The 27,300-nt window shown below is 47.3% G+C and overlaps 1 protein-coding gene across 4 annotated transcripts in view; it reads right to left on the bottom strand.

Annotated features, from left to right (window-relative positions):
* Window positions 1-27,300, bottom strand: part of FGF13 (fibroblast growth factor 13) — a 568,541-nt gene that overhangs the window by 526,267 nt on the left and 14,974 nt on the right. For 2 of the 4 annotated variants that reach the window (XM_070365900.1, XM_070365897.1), the window contains exon 2: window positions 15,149-15,361. In XM_070365900.1, coding sequence (XP_070222001.1) covers window positions 15,149-15,197 — 49 coding nt within the window. In that variant the 5' untranslated portion in view covers window positions 15,198-15,361. Of the gene's footprint in view, window positions 1-15,148; window positions 15,362-16,054; window positions 16,193-16,541; window positions 16,677-27,300 lie in introns of those variants that run through there. The other 2 variants (XM_070365898.1, XM_070365899.1) reach the window with 2 other exon arrangements.

Raw genomic sequence — 27,300 nt, 5'->3', positions numbered from 1 at the left:
ATCATCAGCTCCCTTGGTTCTCAAACCTTTGTACTCAGACTGAATTATACCATTGGCTTTCTTGGTTCTCCATCTTACAGATGGTAGATTGTGGGACTTCTTGGCCACCATAACCACATGAACCTATTTCTATAATAAATATCCTCCATCACTGTCTAATGTACAGATATCCTGTTGGTTCTGTTTCTCTGGAGAATCCTAATAAAATGCACAATGGAGTATTATTCAGCCTTTTAAGAGGACATTCTGACACACCCCACAACATGGATGCTCCTTGAGGACATTATCTTACGTGAAATAAGCCAGTCACAAAAAGATACATACTATCTAAAATAGTCAAACTCATATAAATAGAAAGCAGAAAGATGGTTTCCAGGGGCTGGGGGGAGTAAGGATGGGGAGTTTTTGTTTAATCAGTATTATTTCAGTTTTTCAGGATAAAAACATCTTAGAGATTGTTTGCACAATAATGTGAATATACTTAGCACTACTGAACTGTACACTTAAAAATGGCTAAGATGGTTTTTTTTCTATTATGTGTATTGTACCACAATTTGAAATAAAATTTTTACAAAGATCATGCTATAATGCTACAGGGTACACTGTCTTGACACTCCACTCCAAGAAAAAGTGGTTATGGTATACAAAGGCCCCAAACAGTTTAACTTGTGTAGAAACACTCTATTCCATCTGACCCATCCACTCCATCTAATGTAGTGGATGGAGTTCCATCATCTAATGTAATAAACAGGAAAAAAAAAAAAACATAATGCTTTGGTTCTGTTAGTCACAGGTAAATACAATGGTATGAGAGATTAACACACTTTTAAAAACTGTTCTTGGCTTTGTTGGGGGAAAACAATACAAGCAATCTTATTTAGGTCACAGCAGTTACTGTAAACATCCCAAAGAAAGCTTATTAATAACAGCCACCCACAAAGGACCTGGTTTCAACCATGGAATGTCTTGGAGTCAGTGGAAGGAAGGCTGGGGGAGAATTTGTCTGAATTTTGGAAATTAGAATGTTAGCACCTTTTTGTATTAAATAGTTGAATGTGGATCTAGAAATAGCAAATAGAGCCAATATTTTAAATTAGCAATTGGGACTAGATGGCCTTTTGATTTATGGCTCTAAATCATAGTGATTGATTGCTTACTTGATTTAAAAAAAAAATCAGGGAAACATCCTAAATATTTATGCCGATCCTTGATTCAGTAGAGTCTGAGACCACCTTTACCTTCAGTGTGGTCACACACGAATGCACTGGGCTAGGCCCCTGTCCATAACTTGCTTTATGGCTTTAGGCAGATCACTGTCTCTCCGTGGGCCCGATTCCCTCTTCTTTGTAATGGGAAGGTTGAACCAAATGGCTATTATGGTCCCTTCCAACCATTATAGGGGCTTCCCAGGTGGCGCGCTAGTGGTAAAGAACCTGCTTGCCAATGCAGGAGACGTAAAGAATGCGAGGTTGATCCCTGGGCTGGGAAGATCCCCCTGGAGACGGAAATGACAACCCACTCCAGTATTCTTGCCTGGAGAATCCCATGGACAGAGGAGCCTGGCGGGCTACAGTCCATAGGGTCGCACAGAGTCGGACACAACTGAAGTGACCTAGCACGCACGCATGCACCAACCATTATAATCTCTCATTAAAAACCTTAGAAGTACGGTGGTGATGGTCACAGAGCAATTTGAATGCACATGATGCCACACAGAACTGTACACTTACAAAAAAAATCACTATTTTCCCACAGTAAAAAAGTAAAAATCAATCAACATTTTCAAAAAGAACCTGGGAAGCTGAAACAGTCACTGTGAGCAGTAACTTATAATGAGAATTGCAGGAAACTCAAATTCTTCAACAAAAGACCTCTAGCCTTGGCTTATTATTTCTTTATTTTTAATCAAGTAATACTTGATCCCTAAAGAAACATTCAGATACACCAGAGATGATGCTATGAAAAGAAAACCTTTTCATAAAACAATAATTCCTTCAATATTGCAATGACCTGCCCACTCACCATTTGAGTCCCATCTGTATATATCAGGCTTTCAGAAACTGAGCTTCATCTCTATTAATATGCTGCCCTGGTCAAAATTTCACTCTCAGTAGAGCAAGTGCTCTCATCTCCTCCAGCCATGCAAATGAAGCAAGTCAACTTCTGGCCCAAAGACAGGAGAACAAGTTTATTGTCTTTTACCTGGATTTTCCAGATCCTAGGAAGATGCCTCCGTACTAAAAATCAACACAAGATTTTTCAAGGTATTCAGTGTTGTCACTTGTCTGGAGACAATGGCCTCAGAAAAGAGGGTGAACTGTCTTACTTCCCTTTCCTCCCTCTCTGTGCCCGCTGCCCTTTAAAGACATGTTCTTTGTTCCATAAATTCAAAGGTTGCTTTTATGTCCAGTGGGGTGGAGGCAAAAAGCTGTGTTTTTTAAAATGGTGAAATCTGTCAAAGTCCCAATGACTCTTGTGATACAAATCGGGTCATTCTATACAGCCTGAACCCCCAATTCCACAGGGGGAATAAAAACTATTTATAACTCAAAGTAAGCAGCAGTAATAGGTCAATGCACTTGATTGGTCATGAACCAGTGACAGTGACACTGCTTGGTACCTGGGGGAGGAGAAGTGGGGTGCATCTAGATCTAGCTTAACTCTCACCCTCCTACTCTACTCCACCTTCTGCCTGATACAGGCAGGAAAATGGCACCAAGAAGGGCAAATTCCTTTGCCCACCTACTCCAGACTGGCAAAGGGTTATCTTAGAAGTCCCACTTCAGGCCCTTATCGCACTATATTAAGACCCACTGAGGTGCAGCCATTAAAAGGGTCAAAGTATTTCAGCCTTGATCTCCACCGTTCTCATGTCCCCAAAGCTCCCTCCAGGCTTTTCCCTCCCTCCCTCTCTGAAAGGGCCCAGTCTTTAAAATTCTAGAGGAGCAAGAGAAAGACTGGAGGCCAGCCTGGCAAAAAGAGAAAAGAGAAGCAAGAATGGAGAAAGGAAACTTCCAAACAGAACATTAGACTATGAAGAGTGAATAGGATAGAGAAAACCAAGGACTCAAGGCACACAGTTCATGGAGGGGACAGAGCTGAGGACAGAGCTCAGGGCTGTTTTTGGAGATACTGACCCCTCTGAGAATCTGCTGAAAACTATGGATGCTACCACCTGAAACATGCACATTTACACACTATTTCCAGGGGTCCTTTGATGTCTCTAGGACAATGCCCCACCAACTTGCCCAATGACAGGAATCACTTAGATGCTTATTTACAATTCACGTTACCAAACCCTCTTCCTAAAGTTGTGGTTCAGCAGGCCAGGGGGGAACAAACCCTACAGGTGACTGTTAACTTCCAGCAACCTTGAGAAACATTGCTCAGGTGCAGTAACCCCTTAATTGGCTGTGCATTAGAATCACTTAAGTTTTATAAACCATATGGGTTCACAAGCCCCATACTTAGATCTACTAAGTCAAATTCTCATGGTGGGGATGTATGCAGTGGGAGGTGTTGCTGACATTCAAGCAGTTTCAAGAACCTCAGCTCTAGTGGTCCCTGGATGAAAGATGAATGAATGACCTATGTCCAACTCCATCCAAGCTTCCTCCTTGGTAGTGTGGATTGGCCAGGGCCCAGATGGCTATGATGGGCACCAGGTCATTTTACACACCGCCAACATCGGACAGTGTTTTGTGCATGAAAAATCCAGTTCCTTTAAAACATCAGCTCCATGAAGGCATGCGTCCATGCTGTCTTAGTCAATGCTTTGCGACCCCATGGACTGTAGCCTGCCAGGCTCCTCTGTCCGTGGGATTTCCCAGGCAAGAATACTGGAGTGCATTGCCATTTCCCTCTCCAAGGGATCTTCCCCACCCAGGAATCGAACCTGCATCTCCTGAATTGCAGGCAGATTCTTTACCACTGTGCCACCTGGGAAGCCCTCCATGAAGGCAGGGGTAATTATCTGTTCTGCTCACTGCTGTCATAGGAGTTTCAACAAGTATCTATTGAGTAAAGTAATGAATTAATTAATACATGAATTAGCACAGTAGGCACTCTGTATACACAGATTCTGCATCTATGAATTCAACCAAATGTGGATCCAAAAAAATTTTTTTTAATTCCAGAAAGTTTCAAAAAGCGAAACTTGAATTTGCCATAGGCCAGCAACTATTTACATAACATTCACACTGTATTTACAACTGTTTACAGGGCATTTACATTTGCATTAGGTATTAGAAGTAATCTAGAGATGAGCTAAAGTATGGGGGATATGCATAGGTTATATTCAAATAAGCTATTATGTAAGAGACTTGATCATCCACAGATTTTGATATCTGGGAGGGTCCAGGAACCCATGGTTCAGGAGCCTAGTAACTATATAACTAAAATCCATTAAATCAGAGTATGACTGTCAGACAGATGTGTGACTCTGCAGATTTGTTTCTATGGCCAACAAGCTCTTTAACAAAAACCCTCTAACTTGAATAATCAATATGAAGATCACTACTATTTTAACAATACTATCAATATCACCACTGACCAAATTCCATGTATGTTTTTCATACATTATCTCATTCTATCTTTAAAATAAGCATATGAGATAAATATAATTATCTCCATTGTAGAGAGGCTTAGAAAGCCTCTTTGCCAAATGTCACATAGCAACTAAGCAGAGGAACATACATGTGAACACAAGTCTCTATAATCCATGCTTTTAACCATGCAGCCACTTTTACATAGAAGATGGCCCACTGGAAATTGGAAGTTATACCCCTAATTAAATTAGCAGTATTAAATCCAGATAGATTGTTGCCGTCATCCTAAGGGCTTCTAATATGGTTTGGAGTTTCAAAGGTACAAAAGCATTTAAAGAAATCTAGGAAGGATGCTGAGCTTGATGGTTAAGTAACACATTCATTCAGTATCTCTTTGGTGACAAAGGCCCTTGAGGAGGTTAAAATCTAGCTGGGGAGATAAAACACCTAAATAGATGAAAAGTTAATCATGAGATTTATCCACGGACACTGCCAAATGGGTAACTGAGAAGTCCAGTGCAGTTCTTTGTAACAAGGGTGGAAGAGATGCTTCCTGGATGATGTGGGTTAAGCTTGGACATAAAGGATCACAAAATGTTGAAATAATAGAGCATTCCAGGTCAGGAAACGATAAGCAAAAAAAAAAAAAAAAAGGAATGGTAAGAGCTGAAGCAGAAAAGTCAGTTTGAAGACAATCTATAAGTAATATATAATGTCCATTTTCATTATTTCATTATGATCATTATATACATCCATTGTAGAGAAAATAGAAGACACAAATATACATACACATCCTCTATACATCTTCTATAAGCCAATCACCCCAAGATTCCTTTTGATATATATTCTTTCAGGATGTATTCTAAGCATAATTGTGTTTGCGTTTATTTAGACATATACGTATTTGTCTACATGCGTTTAATTTTATATTTATAGATTTATACATGCATATGTGTGCATGCTAGATTACTTCAGTCCTGACCATCTCTTTGTGACCTTACGGACTGTAGCCCGCCAGGCTTCCTCTGTCCGTGGGATTCTCCAGGCAAGAATACTGGAGTGGGTTACCATGCCCTCCTCCAGGGGATCTCCTAGACCCAGGGATTGAACCTGGGTCTCCTGCATTGCAGGCCAATTGCTTACCATCCGAGCCACCGGGGAAGCCCTATACATGCATATATGTATCTTTAAAAGTGCACCCAAACACGAATGATGTTTGTAGAGGAGCCCAGTGAGAAAGATCTTAAGGCAGTAGAGAAAAACTTTTCACAACCACAGGGACAAAATCACCATCTTTCCTTTGTCACCCCCAAATCCACAACCACTGCACACACCAAAAATGATACTATGGAAGATTATTTAATGACATCGGAAAACATTCTAACAGGGTGTTGAAGTTAAAAAAAAAAAAAAAGCATGTGATAGTATTTACTATGTGATCCCACACATATACTTAAAGATGAAATCAGAGAAATAAGACTGGAAGGAAAAATCTCAAAAAGAACCTAGGAGTGCAACCTTTGGGGGGATATTTTCTTCTCTATGCTTTTATGATTTTCCGAATCACATGCATTATTCTGTAATCTGAAAAGAACCAACGCAACGGAAACATAAACCATATAAAAGCAAACTCGACATGGTCCAGGGCGTTCTGTTCAAGACGCAGCCTAGGTTTTTCTGAACAGCTGAAACCGAATTAGCATTGACCAGAAGACAGAGGAAGCAAAGCCCTTGTGTTGGGCCAAGTCCAGACTTCCAGGCTTGGACGGGTATCCGCCTTTGAGGGGCACAGCCGGTAGGTCAGGTACAGGCAGAGCAAGGAACCCCCTCGATGGTTGGGGGCGGGACCTTCTTCCTCCGGCCCCTCCCGCCCGCCTCCCATCAGCTGCACAGAACCCGCGGTTTAGACCTCCAGGCCCAGGGCCGCCCGCCCCCTTCGCCCGGCGCTCAGCCGCCCGCCCCGCCGGCCCTGGCGCCCAGCCCCGGCGGCGCTCGCGGGGTGGTGTCCCCACGCGAGCACCCGGGGCCGGTGGGCGCAGCCCTCCGCTGCCCGCCGCCGCTGTCGGCCGCAGAGCAGTTACAAAACTGCAGTTACAAAACATGCCGGGCGCCGAGCACTTTTTCTTCGCCAAGTTTTCACTTTCGGTGACACAACTTTTCCGTGTTTCTTTTTTCGGCAGCTGCCGCATCACGAGGTTCATGAGCACACAGGTTGGTAATAAACCCGCCGGTCGGATCCGCGGCGACCGAGGGTCGCCGGTTCACCGGGCCGTTCGGCGCTCGCCTCAAAGTCGGGTCCCAGCCAGTAGGAAAACCAACGCTCCCGGGAGCGAGAGCCGCGAGGAGAGCCGGCCCCGTTTCCAGGAGAACGGTTCACATTGTTTCCCAGGCTCCAAAAACCACGCGCAAATCCGAGAGCTCTTGTATAAGTCTTAACGTTCAATAACCACCCCCCCACACACCCCGCCCCGCAACAGGGGGAGAGGCGAGCTCACGCACGGAGAATCAAAGGCAAAAGAAGCAGGTCAATTCACAATACTTTCAAAGTCGTGGTTGAAAGAAGACTCTGAAAATATCCATAGGCATATTCAAGAACTGCGCTCAGCCTGCCTTCTTTAGGTTGTTTACTTCTACTTTTAACAGCAGGATAAATATTTTAAGAACTCGATCTGTTTACTAACCCCCAGCGCAAGAGCAGAAGAAATGCTACCTCCGTAATTTTGAGGGATTTTCTTTTTTTAAAAACTGGGTGTCACGTTTGTTATTAAACTTACCTATAACCTTGCAATAGACTCATCACTGTTAATTACGGCTGTTAAAACATAGGTTCTGCAGCACAAGAGAAACATTACATGAGTCCTAACTTGGAGAACTATAATTAATATGCTCGTTCAAGGCGTGCATCTCTGTTAACAAGATATATTTTTGGAAGTATTCTCTAACTAAAGGCAACATAAACAGATAAGAAATAAAGCTCGCACTTTATTTTTCCATTTAAAATGAGTTACATAATAAGTAATGAAAAGCTTCTTCCATGAAGCAACTCTTTGAGGGGGGTAAGGATTTCTTTAATTGAAGTTAATATAGCTATTACAGGAGAAAATCCAGACAGTTAATGAAAACCACTGACGTCTGTTCACAAGAAAAGGAGTGGGGGTGTGCAGAAAAGGGAGGGGGAGGAGGCAGAGAGAGAAAGGGAGGAGGGGGTGGGGTTGAGAGAGAAAGAGAAGGGAAATGAGACAGATGATTCTGATGGGAAAAACAAATAAATAATTAGGACTTTTACCCAGTCCTGAATTACGAGTAAGAGTAGCCTTAGAACACAGGTGAAATAAGCTCTCAGACACAGTTCTAAGGGGGAAAAAAAACACCATTATTTTCAAACTGACAGATGCTTAGATCTTGAAAAATAAGAGTCATGGCCAACTGAGGGGAGCTGCACTTCAGAAATTACAAGTCAGAATGCCCAAGGCCAAGGAGGAAGGAAAAGGGCACAAGGGTACCCCTAAGGCTTAAGGTAGGACTAGGTTTCTCTCAGTACAGTGCCTGGGATGGATAAGTCACTCAAGAAATCTGTTCAGAAATTTCTTTGGGTGCACAAAGACCACAGCCCTGTAGCAATCGTGCCAGTATAGGCAAACTCTTCCTAGTCATGTCTGTGTTGATAGTTGGCAAGTAATTTTGTCCCTGTGCAAACCTGGATTAGAAAAGAATCAACTGTGTTGCCTAGAAAGGCAGTGTTATGTATATCAATCCTGGATAGCTTGAACGATTTCATGTCAATCCCTGGCATATGGTCAGTGCTCAAAAAAACTATTGTTACCGAATGCCAAGTTCGTGTGCCCAACGTTGGAGTCTGAAGCAGAGAATCCCAAACTCCCCAAAGGGTTTCAGCTAAGCATCCTTAAAGCCCAGGTGAGGGTGGGTTGGGGGAGGTGATCAGCTCTAGCATAATTCTCTTGGTGGTGAGGTAACAGGGCGATTAACTTTATCAGTCCTTAGGTGCCAAAGGTCTGGGGGGTACTTGCACCTGATCATCAAGTAGTTAACTTCTTCCATTTGGTGGTGGGTTTTAGCATCTGAAAAATTCAGGAAATATGCATGAGATACTATTATCTGGGTACTTCAGAGAGGAACTACCACAGAGGCTATGGGGGAGGGGTCTGTCAGGGGCAGACCCCACAGGGTCCTGCTCCTGTTACATTGTATTTTAAGACCCCAACCAAAATAACTTCTCCATCCTGTGTAGATGTCAAAACTCACCCATTGACATTAATTCCTTGGTGTTAAGAGGCACTGCCTCTGGCAATCCTTTGTTCAGTGCCAGGTACTGTGCCAGTAATTTGGGTCCCACTAGCTGTGTGAGCTCACACAAGCTACATGATCTCCCTAAACTTCAATTTTCTCATCTCTAACATCTATAAATACTATTTGCCACTTCATTTGACTGCCATGAGAATTAAATTATATATATATATATATATATATATATATATAATATAAATCATGCAAGCCTAGTAAATAGTAAGTGGTCCATAATTCAGAAGCTACTGTAATGGTAATGATAATAACTACGATCATTATTATTAAATGATGAATAGACACCCAGGCTTAAATGAATTTCCTACCTTGCCTAGATCATTCAACAAATACTCCTTTTGGGCCAGGTAAGGACAAGACCCTGTTCTAGGGTGGGGGTCTTCCAAGAAACCAGAGGACAAGACAAGGAGAAGGGGTGTCAACCGGGACAGGAAGCCCACTGCCTGGAGAGGTTTCTAGGTCTCAGGAACCACAAGTGGCATTCTGTGAGATCAATAAAGGGAAAACTAAAAGGTGATGACAGAAATCAAAATAGTAGTTGCCTTCTAAGGGGGAATGATTAGAAAGGAACACAAGAAAACTTTCTGGGGTGATGAAAATATTCTATTATGTGGGTGTAATCATTTGTCAAAATCTATTGAGATGTACACTTAAGATCTGTACATGTTATTGTATATAATCTTTAATTACACAAAAGGAAATTGGGTTCATACCATTTTTTAAAAATAACTCTTTTATACTTTGGCCTCTGACCAGGCCTGCCTTTTACCAGAAGATTTTTTTTTTCTTTCTTCTCAGACCCCACTGACAGGGTCCAGAAAGGACAGACATATATACCTGAGAATGCCTCTGGGCAATAGTGATTGTCCAGAACAAATCTTAAGTCTCTGCAGAAGGCTGTGAGCAGTCAGGTCAAGCAAACGCCTCAGCTCAGTCCAGCCCTGATGCACCCCCTAGACTGTCCACCTAAACCTTACACCCACAGAAGCCAAGGGTGCTGCCAGGGTTTTAAAGACTCAGCATGGACACCTACTACCCTCTGCCCACTGCCTGTGGGGACGGTCATTAGCCAGTGACACTAATACTATTTCCATTTGAAAAGCAATGCGAAAAGTAATTTACAAGGGCAGAGGCATGAGTAGGGCCTGAGAACTGTCTGACAGTAAACTCAACCTACAGTAATTGTAATTTAGGCTTAATGTTTATTACAAACTCAGATCCCTAATAAAACAGCCCTTCACATTTCCGTCGTGCCCCAAGAATCAAGAACATCTCTATTTTCTAATATAAAAGCCTCATCTTTAGGATTAATATCCTGGAAAACAGGGCTTTAGAGAAAAACAAATGGCCATCCAATTAGAAATTAGAACTGCAGGCTGGAGTGGGGGTCAGAATGATTACTATATAGTATTTCACTTTCTTTAGGAAATTAGTGCCATTTACCCAGAAATCCACACCCCTAAGAAATGTTTCATCAGGATATGGCATTCAACAAAGTGACGAAGTGCCATGTTTAAAAATGTCAGAATTCTGATTCAAATAAGTTCATAGAACTGGTCTATCACAGATAAGCTACCTGTTGAGCTGGTGAGGACCAACTAGATTAAACCACACTGCATAGGATGATGAGCCTAAAGTCCGCTCCTCAGCCTGGGCAACAAATCTACTGTGAATGTGTTTTCTGGATGCTTCTGGATAGGGAAACATAAACCGGTGACTAGACACAGTGATTTCTGCAGACGTTTGTCTTCTCTACTAATGGCTAAGAGTATACTTATGTGCCTAATCTTCACCTTCCAAAGATCATGTTAAGCTTAGCAAGGTAATAAACATGGAGGATCCCCTTCACTCGCCACACTTTAATTCATGGGAGGTTTTTTCCCCCTCCTTGAATTGTTTAATCTTGGCAATTATCTTCTATTCCTTTCAAATTCTCAACTCCAAAAATACGAGCCATAATGAAGCAGACACTAGAAAGCCCTTTTATTGGATATATTCGAGGAGCTGCAACACATTCTGGTTGTTCTATGTTGATTGTAATTCCCAGAATGAGTAGTTGATTTGAACATAAAATAGCACAGCTGCAAAAAGACCTGGAATGTTAACAGTTTTGTCTCCCTAGTGACTGCCTCACACACAGATCAGCTCTCCAGCTTACCACCCAGACCCTGATTCCAGTTCTCTCACCAGCTCTGGTCCAGTGCTCAGGGCCACTCTACATGGCCCAGCACTAGGCGTGGATCTCAACCCTACAGCTCACTTTCTGCTTCTCATTACTCAGGCAACATGCTTTCCCACTCTAACCTCCCTCACATTGCCAGCCCGAGGATGCATCTGAACCCTCTGAAAGGACTTGAACTGTACTGGAAAGAGACTTAGAGGAAGCAGAACTAAGAGAGAAGATACAGCACCCCCAACCCATATCCCCCTCCTGCTCTAGCCTGTGGGTTAAGAAGAGGCACAGCACTGGAAATAAGAATGAAGAGGATCTAGTTCACTTATCTCTTGCACCTATCCCCAGGAACATACTAACAATTCTGATCAGAGATCTCCCTGGTCACAACCCCTCACTGAAGCTGTCATTACCATCTTAGACACAGGAAACGACCTGGGGCTGATGACCCTCAAACCACACTGGTCCACAGTGACTGATTCACCAGGTGAAAAAAGAAGTCCCTTCATGAGTAATAGGGAGGTTATGATTGCTAGTTTTTAATAAGAGGTCACCAGCATCATGATTTCTTATGGGTGAAATACCTCTCAACAGCTGGTTGGCCTGGCCCAAGCCCAAGAAAGACACTTGACGGAAGAAATCGCAGTAATCCACCAAGACCAAGATGAGCTTTAGGAATGGCCTTCAGAGTTCAAGATGTGAGATGCTGGCTGCCTGACTGCAATGGCCTTTCTTAGGTAAGGTTGGAAGGGCTACTGGAAAAGGCCAGGAAGTGAGCTGAAAATGAGCTGTCCCTGTGAATGCATGTGGGCACCATAATCTGAGAGCAACAGCTGTGCAAGTGGCTGGCCTCTCGGACTATGCTTGGAATTGTCCCGCACTGCCCAGCAGCCAGTAGGAACCCAGCCTGATGTGAGTGCTGGCCGTCTCAGCCAACCCACAACCCACAGCCCACATGGCCTTGAAACTTGTCTAGAAATGATGGCTCTCTGGCTAAGCACAAGGGAAGGGGTTGCTGACAAAACACAGACAAAGCCAACTAAACCCAAACTCCAAGTACAAACCAAATGACAGTTTCAGTGGTTTTGGCCACATCTTATAGCACGCGGGATCTTAGCTCCCAGACTGGGGATTGAACTCATGCTTCCACTCTCATGCCCCCTACGGTGGAAGGGTGAAGTCTTAACCACTGGACCACCAGGGATGGCCCAAACCAAATAACAGTTTTGAAATCCACAACTGGCTAGCACTTTCACTCAATCCACAAATGATCTGCATTTATCTGTTAGAGGCCACACATTTTCCAAAAGCCACAGGAACACGGTTGCCATAAACCAGACACAGCCTTCCCTGAGTACTTTTCCAACAGAGAACTGCTGAAAAGATCTTATGTGACAAGGTAGAGAAGAGTGAATCAAAGCTAAGCAAGTATGTACTTAAACAAATGTTATGCTTTCTTTTTCCCTGAAACAGAACTAGGTCCTCCTGTTCAGGAGCTGAATGCCCCAGACTATATATTCATCTGCCAATTTAAAAGTTTGTGCAAAGCCTAAATAAATACACAAAAGATGATTTGCTGCACAAGAGGCCATTTTAATACTTTCAAATGCAATCAAGATTCCCCTCCTACCTCCAAGAGTCTATCTTGTCTGCCTACCTTACTGAAAAAGGTTACAGAAAAGATCACTGTCCATCACTGGTGTTAACCTCAGTGAGTTGAAAAACATCATTTAAAAAGACAAAGAGCAATTTAGATGCTCTGAAAGCCACATTTCATTAAGGAGCACAAAATAACTTACTAATTATCTACTACCTATGTTTTAAAAAGTCTAGAAACTCTGTTCACAGTCATAAGAGTCCCATCTCCTTGGGGAAGTAAACTCTCTTCTTAAAAGTTGTCTTGTAAAATTACACTAATTTATTCTAATTACAGCCATAATTCCAAATGCTAATTACACAGTTCCTACAGAGAGGTATTCCGTTTCAAGTGAATCAACATAAGAAAATGTTATGACATATGCCTAGTAAAAATTTTCATTATTGGGTTACAGAAACTTGGGCCAATAATGTTTCCAGACTTGTTACTCCCCTTCTGGACAGTTACAAATTATATTCCTAGAGCAGCATCTCATTTTCTGTGAATGAATTTGGTTTCAGGATGCCCAAAGGTAGCCTGAAATAAGCCTTAGGTAATCACCTGATGGAAATCAAGGACCAAAGTTCAGAAACAAACTTGAAATACACCCAGATGCAGAAGAGGAATCCCTTGCCTAAGTCATTTTGGTGGTACCATCTTCAATTGCATTTACTTTTCCGGGCCCCTCGAGGGCAAACAAAACAGTCTAACGACCCTGAAGTCACTTTCTCTTATCACACGAATACCTGTTTAAAACGCACAACAATGAGTAAAGCTCTGGAAAAGTGTAGCAGGAGTTCTACTTTCTGGGTGACCGGTTCAATTAATCTGTGCGCTTCAAACAGCCAGCGGGCATCAGTAGGTCCGAAGGGGGTGACCTCGAGCCTTGAGGCAGGCCGATGGCAACACTGACCCTTAGCACCACGGATCTAAACCTCCCCACCTCAAACTTCTAGAGCCTCTCGTCGACGCTTTGCCTAGTTGGGAGAAGCGGCTCCATTTAGAAACAAGGGATAAAGGCCCTGAGCTGAAGACTTTGACAACTTTCCGCGGGGGAGGGCTGACGCTGCCCTAGAATCTCCCCGGAAAGAAAGCTCCGGAGAGATGGGGAGAGGCGAGAAGGAGGAGAAGAGAAAAAGGAAGAAGGGAAGGAGTGGGAGGGAAGGGAGCCCCAGGGCTCCAGGAGGAATCGGGGCCCGTGAACAAAGGCTGGGGCTCCCCCCGCGGCAGCCCCAACTTCTGCAGCCGCGTGGACCCGGCGTGGGTCGCTGCGGCTCGGCGAGCCTGGGGCCCTCGGGCCGGTCCAGCCCACTCCGGCGTCCGCTCCGGGGCCCTTCCGGACACTTGCACCTCAGGCACCTGCCGTTCCCCACGGCTCTACCACACCCCACCCCACCCCCCTCTCTGTGCCCCTCTCCGCACCCGGGGCTTCCAGGATGCTGTCTCGGGTTTACAATCGGGAGCTAAGCTGGGCCCTTAGCAAGGCCACGGCTAGGACGGGTGGGAGTTCGGGCGGACGCCCCTTCCTGCTCCTGAGTTCTCCCCGGCCTGCGCCCTGTTCTGCTGCGCCTCCCCAGCCCGCCGGTGGGAGGCCCCAGGCCGAGAAGCGCTCTCGTGGCGGGGGGGGGGGCGGGGACCGGCGGCCGGGCGCCGCGGGCCAGGTGGTTGAACACCCCCCAGAGTGGAGGGACGGAGCTCTCCCCTCCCGCGGAGGCCCGCTCCCACCGGGCACTAGTGGCCGAGGGACCAGAGCCTTTGTTCTCTCGGGGCTCGGCGAGGCGGCGCTGCCGAGGCGCAGCGCGGGCGGCGCCGGGGCACCGGGATTGCTCACTTTTGCACGCGGCGTAGGGAAGGTGACAAGCTCCTGCCTTCTGGGGAGGGGACGGGGAGAGTTGGGGAGCAGGGGGCGTGAGGGGAAAAGGAGCGTGGGGGGAAGGGGGTGCGTGTCGCGGCCAGGCTCTTTGTTTGCATTGGGGGCGGGGAGGGGGGGGCGGAAAGGTGGATCGGAGCACCGGTTCTAAGAGTGGGGCAGATTCCTTCCTGAGTATGTCACCGTGTGGCACCCGCGCAGCACACAGATGCACACTCGCGCACACGCAACACACAGGCACTCGCACCGAGAGGCGGCCGGCCGGTGGCAGGCAGCGCTGTTCCCGGCGCTCCGGGCTGCAGCAGCTCCGTCTGCCCGCAGCGCCACCCCGGTGCGTCCGGAGGGGGGAGTGAAGAGGCTGCTGGCACTCGCGGGGCGACAATCCCACGAAGAAGGAGGGAAAGTGGTGCAAATTCAGAGCCCCCCACCCCCACCCCAGCGGCCCGGGCCCCCTCCCGCCCCTTTCTCGCCCGGGGTCGCAGAGGTCACCAGCAGCTTAGGCTCTGGGAGGGAGGCCGGGAGCCGCCGGAGGGCGGCGCGCACGCGAGCGGGCGAGGGAAACCAAGGGAAGGGAAGCAGGCGGACTCGGCGGGCGGGCTTACCCTTAGAAGCATCTTTCTCCTCTTTGGGCTTGGTCACCTTTCCACTCATAGATCCCAGCTTGCTTGACAGGGTTCGGCCAGGAGACGGAAGTCCTCGCCGAGCGGGCCGGACTTGGGACAGTGCTTAGGGCGGCAAGTCGCGACCGCAAGCTCCCCTCGGTGTGGCTCCGGGCGGAATCCGCTGTTCCCCAGCTCTGCCACCGCCGCCTCTGCCTACGAGAGAGCGGGGAGGAAAGGAGAGGGGTGAAGGAGGAGCCGCCGCCGCCGCCGCCGCCGCCACCGCGAGCCCGAGCGGCCGGCCGCGGGAGGAGCCGCGCGCCTGGCTCCAGAAGTGCAGAGACAAAGCGGCGCGGCGCTCCCCCCGCGCCCCGCGCCCGCCACTCCTGCCCACCCGCCCGCCCGCGGAGAGCCGCGCTCGCCACCCCCGGGGCCGTCGAGACGTGCGGCCGGGACTCCCCGGCTCGGCCGCCGCGGGCCTCCCTGGGCTCCGCGCCGGCCGCTCGCCGGGCCAGCGCGGGCCTCCCGGGGAGTTGCCTGGGGGTGGGCTACCCGCGCGCCAGCGGGCCGCTTCCCCTACTCTCCCCATATGCTGCGGGCCGCCAACTCCATCAAAATAAAACCCCGAGGAAGGTTAAAAAAAAAAAAAAACCACATCAAAACAAAGACGAAAATATTCACTTAAAAATAACGAGGCTCCCCGAAAGGGAAATGTTTGAACATGTGATGAGCAACGTGTGAGCCTGTTACACCGCAGAGCCGCGCAGCTCTTCGCCCGCGGACAATCGAGAAAGGGAGGGTCGTCGCCTGTCTCTTTTTGTTGAACCAACGTTCCAGGTTCCTATGATTTTGCCAAAAGGGGGTCCCGAGTTGCTGGCGGGCAGAGGAGCGGGATGCGACGGCCCTTACCTGCTCTCTCTCTCCCTACACCCACACCCCCTAGGAGCTCGCCCGCTCCCTCGCTCGCGCTCTGCTTCCAAAGAACTCTCGGTCCCGGAGAGCCGAGAATCGGCGCGGCAGCGCCTTCTATATAGACCACAAGGTACGGGCTCGCGGGGGGCGGGGGCCGGTGAGGGCGGGGCCGGCACAAAGCCGCCGGCGGGCTGTAGTAAAAGGATAGCTCGGCAGGGGCGCGCCGACGTCAGCCGCGGGGTGGCCAAAGCCCCGCGAGGCCAGCGGAGCGCCGGCGAGCGTGTCGGCCGGGCGTCCTCCGGCCCCTTCGGAGCGGGCAGGACCCGCGGGCGCCGCCAGGGCGGACTCGCACTGTCGGCCGCCGAGATCGAAGCCCGGGGCCCCCCGTCCCCCACCTACCCCGTCCCCCGTTACCCTCCACCCTCTGATCTGGGCGCCCGCCTTCCCCGCAGCGCTGCCGGGGCCCGCGCTGGTCACCACCTACACTTTGGGGACTCCGCTGTTGGCAAGTGCCTGCACCGAGCGATGGAATCTCAGTTCGGGAGTCGGCGACTCCTCGCCTCCGGCCAGTTGCCCAAGTTGAGCCAGCTGGACTCTCCGTGAAGAGGGCGCGCTAGGATCTGGGTGTCAGTAGGGCAGAGAGTGAAACTGACAGCGGCCGCGGCCGCCTCCCACCCCCACCCCCCGCACACAGGCCCCTCCTCCTAGGGCTGGGCGCTCTGGTTGGCAACCTAAGCGCAGAGTGCCCACCACGCGGAATGGCCAACCCCGGATAAACCGAGTGAGGTGGGACTGGGGGCCGGTGCTGGAGAGGGATTAGCAGATCGGCCTGTCGCCTGGAGCACGCTAGTGACCAAAGAGGGACGGTCCATGAAGATCTGAACTAAAGGGAAACAGCAAAAATTGTACAAGAGAGGGGTGATGGGGAAGATGAGAGAGCCAGGAATAGGGAAGGGGACAGGGTAGCCCTGGGACATCCTGGGAAACCCTTTGCGCACGATGGCTCTGTTCTCGGCACGTGGATACCCGGAAGGGCATGGGACCGGGGTGGCCGCTGGCAGGACTTGGTCCTCAGAGCGGTCCATTAATCAGACCATAGGCTCCAGCCTGGCGGCAGAGACGCGGCAGCGACTACCATACAGAAAATCCGTTTCCCCTCGTCCCATCCAACTCCACCCGCTCCTTAATTCGGTTTCGTTAATGTCATTAAACCAGGCGAAGAAATTATATAGATGGATTAGTCTTACTGAATCCCAGGCGGTAACTCAATTACGAGAGCCTGCTGTGTCTTTCAAGACCAGGAGAGTGGGTTGCCCCTGCCTCCAGCCCCGGGTCTAAAGGTCGGCAAGCCTCTAAATTCAATTTGCAGCTTCTGTCCTTGGTCTGGAAGGAACTCCAGGCCTATTTTTCTTGTAAATAATATCTAATAATCTGGAAGTTGATGACACAATGTGATTATCCAACCCAAGTTTAGATCATTAATATCAGTACTCTGGGAAAGAAGGAATTTCTCTTCAACTGACCGGAATTCAAAAGGGATGGAAACCTGGGTGAATTTAGAAGAAAGATGAAGGAGAGAGGGGTTGAGTCTTCAGTTTACACCCAATAATAGTCAGTTACTATGGATTTAGTAACTACCCTGTGCCAGGCAGCGGGCTAAATGCTTTACATCATTATCTTATTTCATCTTCACAACAAGCCTAGGAAGTGTTATTTCCATTTTACAAATGAGGAAACTGAGGCTCAGAGAGGTTAAGTAACTTTCTCAGAGGTCACACCTCCTAGTGGTGGAGCCTGGATAAAAAACTAGGAGAGCAAATAGGAAACCAGGTGGGTCTCTGTCTTTTCTGTGCTCTTCTATTAGACAACACGGTATCTCAACACTCCTATCAGCATCTTAAAAGGAGGGGAGGAAGCAGATTTTCACTGAAATCTGCCAAGCATGAAACCCCTCAGTCTTTTCAAACTCCCTTAACTCAGCATGTTCAACACACACACACACACATACACACACACACACACACACACACACACTCTTCTCTTGTGTGCATGTAACATTTACTTTGTCTACATAACTCCAGTAAGCAACAAGACCCTCTTTGGGGAAAAGGGTCAGTCTCTGTCCCGGGGGTTATTAAGCATGGTGTGCATCCTGAGTATCTAAGCTTTCCTGACACACTAAAATTTCCAGAAAGTTCTCTGCACAGAGAAGACTCCCCCACCCCCAAGCCCTATTACCAATGACACCTCTGGCACAGGTAACTTCAAGCTGGAAGCCAGATATCACCCTGTTCCTTGAAGGACAATAATAGTTAACATATGACTAAACCTAGGTGTGGAGAAGGAAATGGCAACCCACTCCAGTATTCTTGCCTAGAGAATCCTGTGGACAGAGAAGCCTGGTGGGCTGCTGTCCATAGGGTCGTACAGAGTTAAACACGACTGAAGCGACTTAGCATGCATGCATGCATTGGGGAAGGAAATGGCAACCCACTCCAGTGTTCTTGCATGGAGAATCCCAGGGACAGAGGAGCCTGGTGGGCTCCCGTCTGTGGGGTTGCACGGAGTTGGACACTACTGAAGCGACTTAGTAGCAGTAGTAAACCTAGGTGAGTTTATATGATTGTGGTGAATTGAAGAGACATCTGCTTGGGAGCATGAGTGGAGTCTGCCTGTCTATGCAAACAGACCAAAAAAAAAGTGTGTTTCTTCACTCCAAACCACTCTGCAAAAGAAATAATCAGAAGATAAAGAAACTAGACATTTCATGAAAGAACAATACAGTGATGTGTGTTCATTTGGGGGCAAATCAATGACATCATAAAGATATTCATGCGAGAGACCAAGGATCATGAATATTTAAGGACCAGGGCAAGTTATCTCCTCTAAATAAAGCTTCTGGAGATTCTGCTAGGGAGGTCACAGAAGCCTCTTCTGTGAAAGGCATGGAGGCTTTCCCTTTTTCCAAGCCCCGTGAGATGTTTCATATGAACAAAATGGTAGTGGCTCAGAAAAATCCATACTGCTGTGTCCAGCCCCCAAGCTCCTTGGTAATTTGGGATGATCTGCTGCAGGAAGATCTGACATCCACATGAGGGGATTCAGTTGTTGTTCAGTCGCTCAGTCATGTTCAACTCTTTGTGACCCAATGGACTGCAACACACCAGGCTTTCCTGTCCTTCACCATCTCCTGGAGATTGCTCAAATTCATGTCCATTGAGTAGGTGATGCTATCAGAGGGCATTCAGAGGGTGGTCTTTTCCCCACCACCAAATAGACACTAGTGTTAAAGCATCTCAATGAAACCTGGGCTTAGTTTGTAGCACTTCTTTGCCCCTCCCAGATCCTTCTGCCCTGTTCTCCTGGGGTGAAAGTTCTTTCACTTTCAGTCTAGCAGTTGGCGCTATCTGATCCCTTCATTTCTCCTGACTTGTCACCACAGTAAAATGGTCCCTTCTGTCCTCTGCCCCTCCTATGAGAGAGAATTCTATACATTTAATACAACATGGGGCACAGGGGTTACCCTGTAGAGTCAAGTAATTCAGCCCTGGAAATAAAGCAATATTCCAAAACAAAAGCCTACATGGCCACACCCCTAAAGAGGGCCAGGTTGTTTTCTGGAGGGTGGGACCAAGTATGAATCTTTGATAGGAAAGTGGAAAAGTTACTGAGCATCTCATCCTTTTGGCCCTATCACCTCCCTGGTGTCTGTTTCATGCCAGTTCCCAAATGCCTCAAGATACCAGCCTCTGGATTCCAGGTTTGCTCGTCCTCCAGCAGCTCTGAGCAATGCTTCTGGGCAAGATGCCACACGGTTCCATTGTCTGCGCAGAAGGGTAAGCTTAGGGTGAGTGGGGCCATGGAGGACAGACGCACTTAGGGCTTCTTCCTGACAGGTTTGGACTAGCTGAGTATAGAGCCATTGTCATCAGAAACCACCAAATTAGATGCTTCAGTGACAATACTGCATCTCACTGGACCAAATGTGTTTTTCGTTTGTGAAAACACTTCACAGCAGAAAGCCAGTTCAGAAGGAGGCAGCCTGGCAAAAGCTATACTTCCAGCCAGAATACTTGAGATAAAGAAAGGCCCACTGGGCCAAGATCTGAGAGGTGGAAGTCCCTTTAATTTTTAAGTTCACATCTCAGGAATTTTGTTTGAGAAACAAATGATAGAGCTCTAAAAGGATTCATTTCTGATGCAAACCCTACAGTGTTTGTCCATGTCATAACTTAAGGTTGCTTTCTAGCAAGATCATAGGTAAGTTGGTGGATTTCTGTAACATTAGAGTTGGGTAAAATATAGTAGGAATCTATTGTATAGCACAGAGAACTCTAACCAATACTCTGTAATAGCTTATATGGGAAAAGAATCTAAAAAGAGTGGATATAGGTATATGTATAACTGATTCACTTTGCTGCACATGTGAAACTAACACAACATTTAAATCAACTATGCTAAGTGCTAAGTCACTTCAGTTGTGTTTGACTCTTTGCAACCCCATGGACTGTAGCCCACCAGGCTCCTCTGTCCATGGGATTCTCCTGGCAAGAATATTGGAGTGGGTTGCAATTTCCTCCTCCAGGGGATCTTCCTGACCCAGAGATCAAAGCTATATCTCCTGCAGTGGCAGGCGGATTCTTTACCACTGAACCACCACAGAAGCCTCCAATAAATTTTTTTTTAAAAGAGCTGGGTAAATAACCTCCAAGGGTTTCCCATGTGGTGCTAGTGGTAAAGAATCTTCCTGCCAATGCAGGAAACAAGAGACACAGGTTCGACCCCTAGGTTGGGAAGATCCCCTGGAGGAAGGCATGGCAATCCACTCCAGTATTCTCACCTAGAGAAACCCATGGACAGAGGAGCCTGGTGGGCTACAGTCCATAGGGTTGCAAAGAATCAGACATGACTGAAGCACCTTAGCACAGCACAAAATAGCCTCCAAAGATGGTGACTGTGGCATGGCCATTGTGAAGTGGACACCATGAGTACTCTCCTTGATTCTAGGGGCCTTGTAACCGCTTCAATGGTGGAAGCGATGCTGTATTCATTTTAGGCTAGGTTAGAAAAGGCTATGCAGAGAAGGCAATGGCACCCCAGTACTCTTGCCTGGAAAATCCCATGGATGGAGGAGCCTGGTAGGCTGCAGTCCATGGGGTCACTAAGAGTTGGACACGACTGAGCGACTTCACTTTCACTTCTCACTTTCATGCATTGGAGAAGGAAATGGCAACCCACTCCAGTGTTCTTGCCTGGAGAATCCCAGGGACCGGGGAACCTTGTGGGCTACCGTCTATGGGGTCGCACAGAGTCGGACACGACTGAAGCAACTTAGCAGCAGCAGCAGCAGCAGAAAAGGCCATGCAGCTCCTGCCTGGCCCTCTTAGGACATTTGCTCTCAGAAAAGCCAACCACCCAGCATGATGTCAGCTTACCCTCAGACTACCACAGGGGAGAGGTGACATCTAGGCTTTTCAGCTTACAGTGCTACCTGAGCTCCCAGACGACAACTAGTGCTGGCTGCCCATCGAGCAACCGAGCCATCTTGGATGTCCAGCCCAGTCAAACCACCAAATTACTGCAGGTCCTGGTGACCTCTGATGACAACCTTGTGAAAGACCCCTAAGTGCTGAACTATTCAATGGCACCCTTCTCAGACTCTTGACCCATAATTTTATGAGCAAAATTAAATGGATTTTTTAGCTGCTACATTTGAGGGTACTAAGCTGTGCAGAAATAGTAACTGAAATATTAGCGACAAACAGTTTCTCCTAATCCTATACATATATGCTATGCCACCGTCTAGAGATAATGTCTTGTTAAATCCTGTGACTTGTTTTTACCAACAGGATGTGGCCAAAGTGATGCCGTGTCAGTTCCTGGCCAAACTTTAGGAGACTTGATAGCTCTACTTTCTTTCTGGGGGAAGCCAACCACCACATAAGAAGGCAGATGCTTTGACACCCACATGGCGAGGAAGCCCAAACAGGCAAAGAGACCCCGTGAAGAAGAACTGAGGAATCCAGCTGATGGCGGGCACGGGGCTCCAGACACATGACCCCAGTCAAGCCATCCAGCCAGCGCTCAGCCATTCAGCTGCAAGGCTCCAGAATTCATGCAGCAGAAAAGAGCTATCTTTGCAGTGCCTGGTCCAAATTTCTGACCTACAGAACTGTGAGTAGAATTGAAAGTAGGGAAAGGTTACAAGACAGAGAGATGTCAATGATTTATCCAAAAACAGTTTAACACTAAGACCTTTCCAATCTATACCGAGTATGCACGATCTTCTGTCTCCCTTGAACTTGAACATTTAGAACATTGTACTGCAATGTTCAGAGAAGGCAACAGCAACCCACTCCAGTACTCTTGCCTGGAAAATCCCATGGATGGAGGAGCCTGGTAGGCTGCAGTCCATGGGGTCTCTAAGAGTCAGACATGACTGAGTGACTTCACTTTCACTTTTCACTTTCATGCATTGGAGAAAGAAATGGCAACCCACTCCAGTGTTCTTGCCTGGAGAATCCCAGGGACAGGGGAGCCTGATGGGCTGCCGTCTATGGGGTCGCACAGAGTTGGACACGACTGAAGTGACTTAGCAGCAGCAGCAGCAACTGCAATGTTGGGATGCCTGTCAGGAATGAACATCTTAAAATGTTCTGTCACTTTCTTCTCCAGTGAAGGAGGAAACAATGAGGGAGAACTTGTTCAAGGATTTCACTCTTGCTCTCATACGAGGGACATCACTGGGCAGCATCGGGTCCCCAGCCGGAATCCCTATCAGTCCACAGCCTTCAGAATCTCCCAAGTCAAGAGGAATGGGTCATCAAAGGTGGCCTTTTCCCCACAGCATGCTCCTGGCATTTTCTCCATCCGAATCAGAAGACCTAGCCATCATCTCTCTCGGTAAATAACATACAAGAGACTTTGACCAAGGTCAGCTTCCAGAAGATTGTCAAATCTTGTTCTTGCCTCCATTCTACTGGTTACATGGCAATACTAACAGAAAACATGTCAGGCAGAAAAAAGATATTTCTTACAAAATTCTTGGATATGGTAGTAAGTTGTTAGCACAATACTACTACTTACTCCCATTTGCCCATATCTTGAATCTTCAAGGAAACTGTAAATTCCTAGATGACAAGGACTGGGTTAAACTCTCCTAACTGCCCCCATGCCCACTCCATGGTTTACATAGTACCTGGCACATCCAAGGCACAGGAAATAACTTCATCATTGTATCACCAGTGATTTAACTGACTGGGTTTCCAGCTCTGTACTAAATATTTATCCAAATTTTATACTTACAGCAACCCTCTGAATTAGTGACTATGATTATCTCCATTTTCGAGAGAAAACAAGCTTGGAGAGGTGAAACAACTGACCCAAGATTGAAGTAAAAAGGTACACCCAGAATTGAGACTCAAGTAGGACCTTCTGTCTCCAAAGGCCCAACTCTTTCTACTCTGTGACACTCCATATTTTATAAATGTTACAACATCATTGGTGGCTTTAAAATGTCTCTTTATTCAAAAATAAAGCCAGGGACTTCCCTGGTGGTCCATTGGAACTTCTCATTCCTAATTCAGATGGTCTGGGTTCAGTCCCCGCTCAGGCAACTAGACCCCATGTCCCCAGCTAAGAGTTCACATGCCACATCTAAAGATCTCTTGTGCTGCAGCTAAGACCTAGCACAGCCAAATACATAAATAAATAAAAATAATTTACAAATGTTACAAATTTTAAAATAATTTTAAAACGTTACAATTTTTAAATAAATACAAGTATTAGAATGAGAATAGAGATCTCAGGGCAGATTGGGCTTTCATGCATTTCCTGTCAATACCTGACTGCCATGTGGTTGACAGGGAAGTGTGTCCATGGGAGGGATTCCCTTTCCCGGAAGGGCTTCCTAGCCAGCTGTGAGGGGGTGAGTCAGGGGGCAGCCTCAGAGGTCACTTCCTTCAGGGTCTGCCTCTGCTGCACAGCCCTGACCCTCACTGGAAATCCTGTCCTTCCGGGGATGGCCCACATCTGAATGGCAAGGCCTGGCCATCTGGGCTCAATGTAGGTTCTCTGGCAGATGGCCTCTCATGCCACAGCTCCCCACCTGGTGGCTGAGGCTTTGAGGCACTTGCATCAAGATCAACTTCTCCCTCTGCCTGATCCCACCTCCTCCCTCTTCCTTTAAAACTTGTTGAACCCGAGTGAGCATTTTCTGGCACAAACCCTATCTGCCTTCAGAGATCACAGCCTGTGACTCCTCTTTCCTTTTCTCTCCAATGCTGTCTGACTGCCCAGGCTTTTGTTAAAGAGAGATCCTGAGAATCTTTCTCTTCTTCTGGTGGTTTAAGTGACCATCACTGTGTGGCTAGTGCTGTTTGCCTCCAACTTCCATTTTCCTGGAAAGTTGCTTAGAACCCTCTTTGGAGCACCGGAGTTTGGGCTTGGATTTATACCTGCCCACAGAGTTCTGATACACTGCTGGTACAGTCTAGAACAGTTACATTTTAGGGATAGAGGGATAACTTGCAGATGGTTCAGAAATACCAAGCTGAGTTTCTAATGATGAGACAGTTGTACCTGCACTCTCCTTCCGTGAAACTGTACCCAGTTGGTGTGATTTTTACCTGCCACAGGATGGACTTGCACCTAGCACATAGCTGGGGTGTGCTGGTACCCATCACCCTGTGGGTATAACTACCTGCCAGTCTGTGGCTATGTTCTCTAAGGGATGCACTGGACTCAGTTTCCCAGTCCTGCAATTCTTTTTTTTTAATGAATGTGTACATTCAGTGTCTTTGGGCTTCCCAGGTGGCACTAGTGGTAAAGAGCCCACCAAGGCAGGAGACTTAGAAGATGCGGGTTCTATCCCTGGGTCAGGAAGATCCTTTGGAGGAGGGCATGGCAACCCACTCCAGTAGTCTTGCCTGGAGAATCTCAGGGACAGAAGAGCCTGGCAGGCTATGGTCCATAGAGTCGCAAAGAGTCAGACACGACTGAAACGACTTAGCATACACGCATGTACATATCTTTATATGTAGGGGATTTTATTTGTTTTTTATTACTTATTTATCATTGGCCACACCACGTGGCATGTGGGATCTTAGCTCCCCGACCAGACCAAGGATCAATCCCACATTCCCTGCATTGGAAACTTGCTGTCTTAACCATTGGACCACCAGGGGAGTCCTACCCCTGAAATACTTTATTCTGCTGCATTCCACTTCTGCCAATGCAGCCTCCAGTGCTATTTTCCTTTCCATGTTCTCACCCTCCTCTCCTACTCCCAGGGTCTAGCCTGACTGCTCCCTATTACTTTCTTCTCCGTATTCATTCCACTCTATTACATAAAGCCTACCTTCTGTGTACCTTACCCAGACTGAAAAGTCAAGATTTACTGTGTCTTCTTCTCGAGAGAGCCTCTCAGATCAACGAAAGGAGATCTGCCTCCCTGCCACTCAGCCAGCAAAAGAGGAGCCCCTTTGTGGTCCCCACTTACTACAAGGAAAGAAGTAACAGCATCATTTTTCTTCTCTGTAGGCAAGCACTAGAAGCATTGTTAAGGCAGTGACCAAATGAGGAGCGGTAATTAATAGATGGTGCTTTACATAAGTTGTCATTTCATACTTGTAACTGTCTTAAAAGTTAGAGATTGTTACCCTTCATTTAGAGATAATGAAAAGGGCTGAGAAAGAGTAATTTACCTGCCCAGGTAGTAGATAGCAGTAGAGGGATTTGAACACAGGTCTTTCTGTTGCAAAAGCCTGGGCACTTTGCACTGACAGATGCTGACATAGTTGAAAGGCTCACATACCAGCCTTGCCCCGGTTAGCATGGGCCACAGGATTCTGGAAGAATTCACGACCAGTAAGTGTGTGATGCTGTGGCTTTGGTGTTAATAGAGAGGATGTCTCTGAGAGACAGATCAAAGCATGCAGTCAAGAGGGCTACGGCACTGGGGCCAAAGGCAGAGGAGTCTGCAGAGGCCACTTCTCTACAGCCACAGTCCTACCCTGCTCCTCTTTGCTCTTCCTGCTGGAATACTGAGCTCAACTGTCTGTTGTCAGCTCAGCGACCACTGTCACTCCTGACCAAGGCCAGTAACTAGGTTACCCAGAAGCCCCTTCACTGTGTGGTTCCAGGGTAGAGTTTGCCACTGAGAGAAACAGACTTAGAAGGTGGGAATGAAGCAAAGTCACCATTCTCGGGACGCTGTGACATTCAGTGTGACTTCACACATCTTTCTCTCTGAGCTTCCACTTCCAGGTCACCTTTTGCATTGAGACCTGGTAACTTCTCAGAATTCCAGTGAGTTCTGGCTTCCTCACCCCCTCCAATACTTTGTGAAAGTGAAAGTCGCTTAGTCGTGTCTGACTCTTTGCAACTCCATGGACTCCAGGCCAGAATACTGGAGTGGGTAGCCTTTCCCTTCTCCAGGGGATCTTCCCAACCCCGGGATCGAACTCAGGTCTCCCGCATTGAGGGCAGATTCTTTACCAGCTGAGCCACCACAGAAGCCCAAGAAAACTGGAGTGGGTAGCCTATGCCTTCTCCAGCGGATCTTCCCAACCCAGGAATCCAACCGGGGTCTCCTGTATTGCAGGCGAGCTGCAGTTACTAGAGACATTTGATCCTCTGGCATGAACCTTCTGGACCTTCACTCTCCTAGCTACTCCCACTTTTTATAAATATGTATACATAAATAGATAGATAGATCCCTTCTTACTGTGACATTTCAGTTCTATTTTCACGATTGCCCCCAAACTGATATAGGTTCCACTCCGAGCCTCATTGTCAGCCCTGTGTTATTAAAGAGCAACTCTCTGGGACTCAGTGTAACTAAGGTCCAATCATATAAAAGGCTTTCTTCTTTTTCTTTAGAAACCACAGAAGATCCTGAGAAGATAGCGACCTAAGCATGAGTTGTTTCCATCCTTAACTCCAGGCTGCCTGGCTCTCCTTAACCAAAAAGCTACCAAATATGAGCGAAGCCCTAGGCATTGTGGGAGTCTCAGCAAAATCCTTTGATTGCTAAGCAAAGCTGGATGCAGCCCCAGGAAAGCCTGGTGCAAGGAGATCAGGAAACAGTATCAGACCTATATTCCTGGTCTCCTAGGCCTCCTAAGGCTTCCCTAGTAGCTCAGCTGGTAAAGAATCCTACTGTAATGCAGGAGACCCTGGTTTGATTCCTGGGTTGGGAAGATCTAATGGAGAAGGGATAGGTTACCCACTTCAGTATTCTT

This window comes from Bos mutus, chromosome X (genome assembly GCF_027580195.1).
Source record: "Bos mutus isolate GX-2022 chromosome X, NWIPB_WYAK_1.1, whole genome shotgun sequence".
NCBI lineage: Eukaryota > Metazoa > Chordata > Mammalia > Artiodactyla > Bovidae > Bos > Bos mutus.
This window is presented reverse-complemented; position numbering and strand designations above follow the sequence as displayed.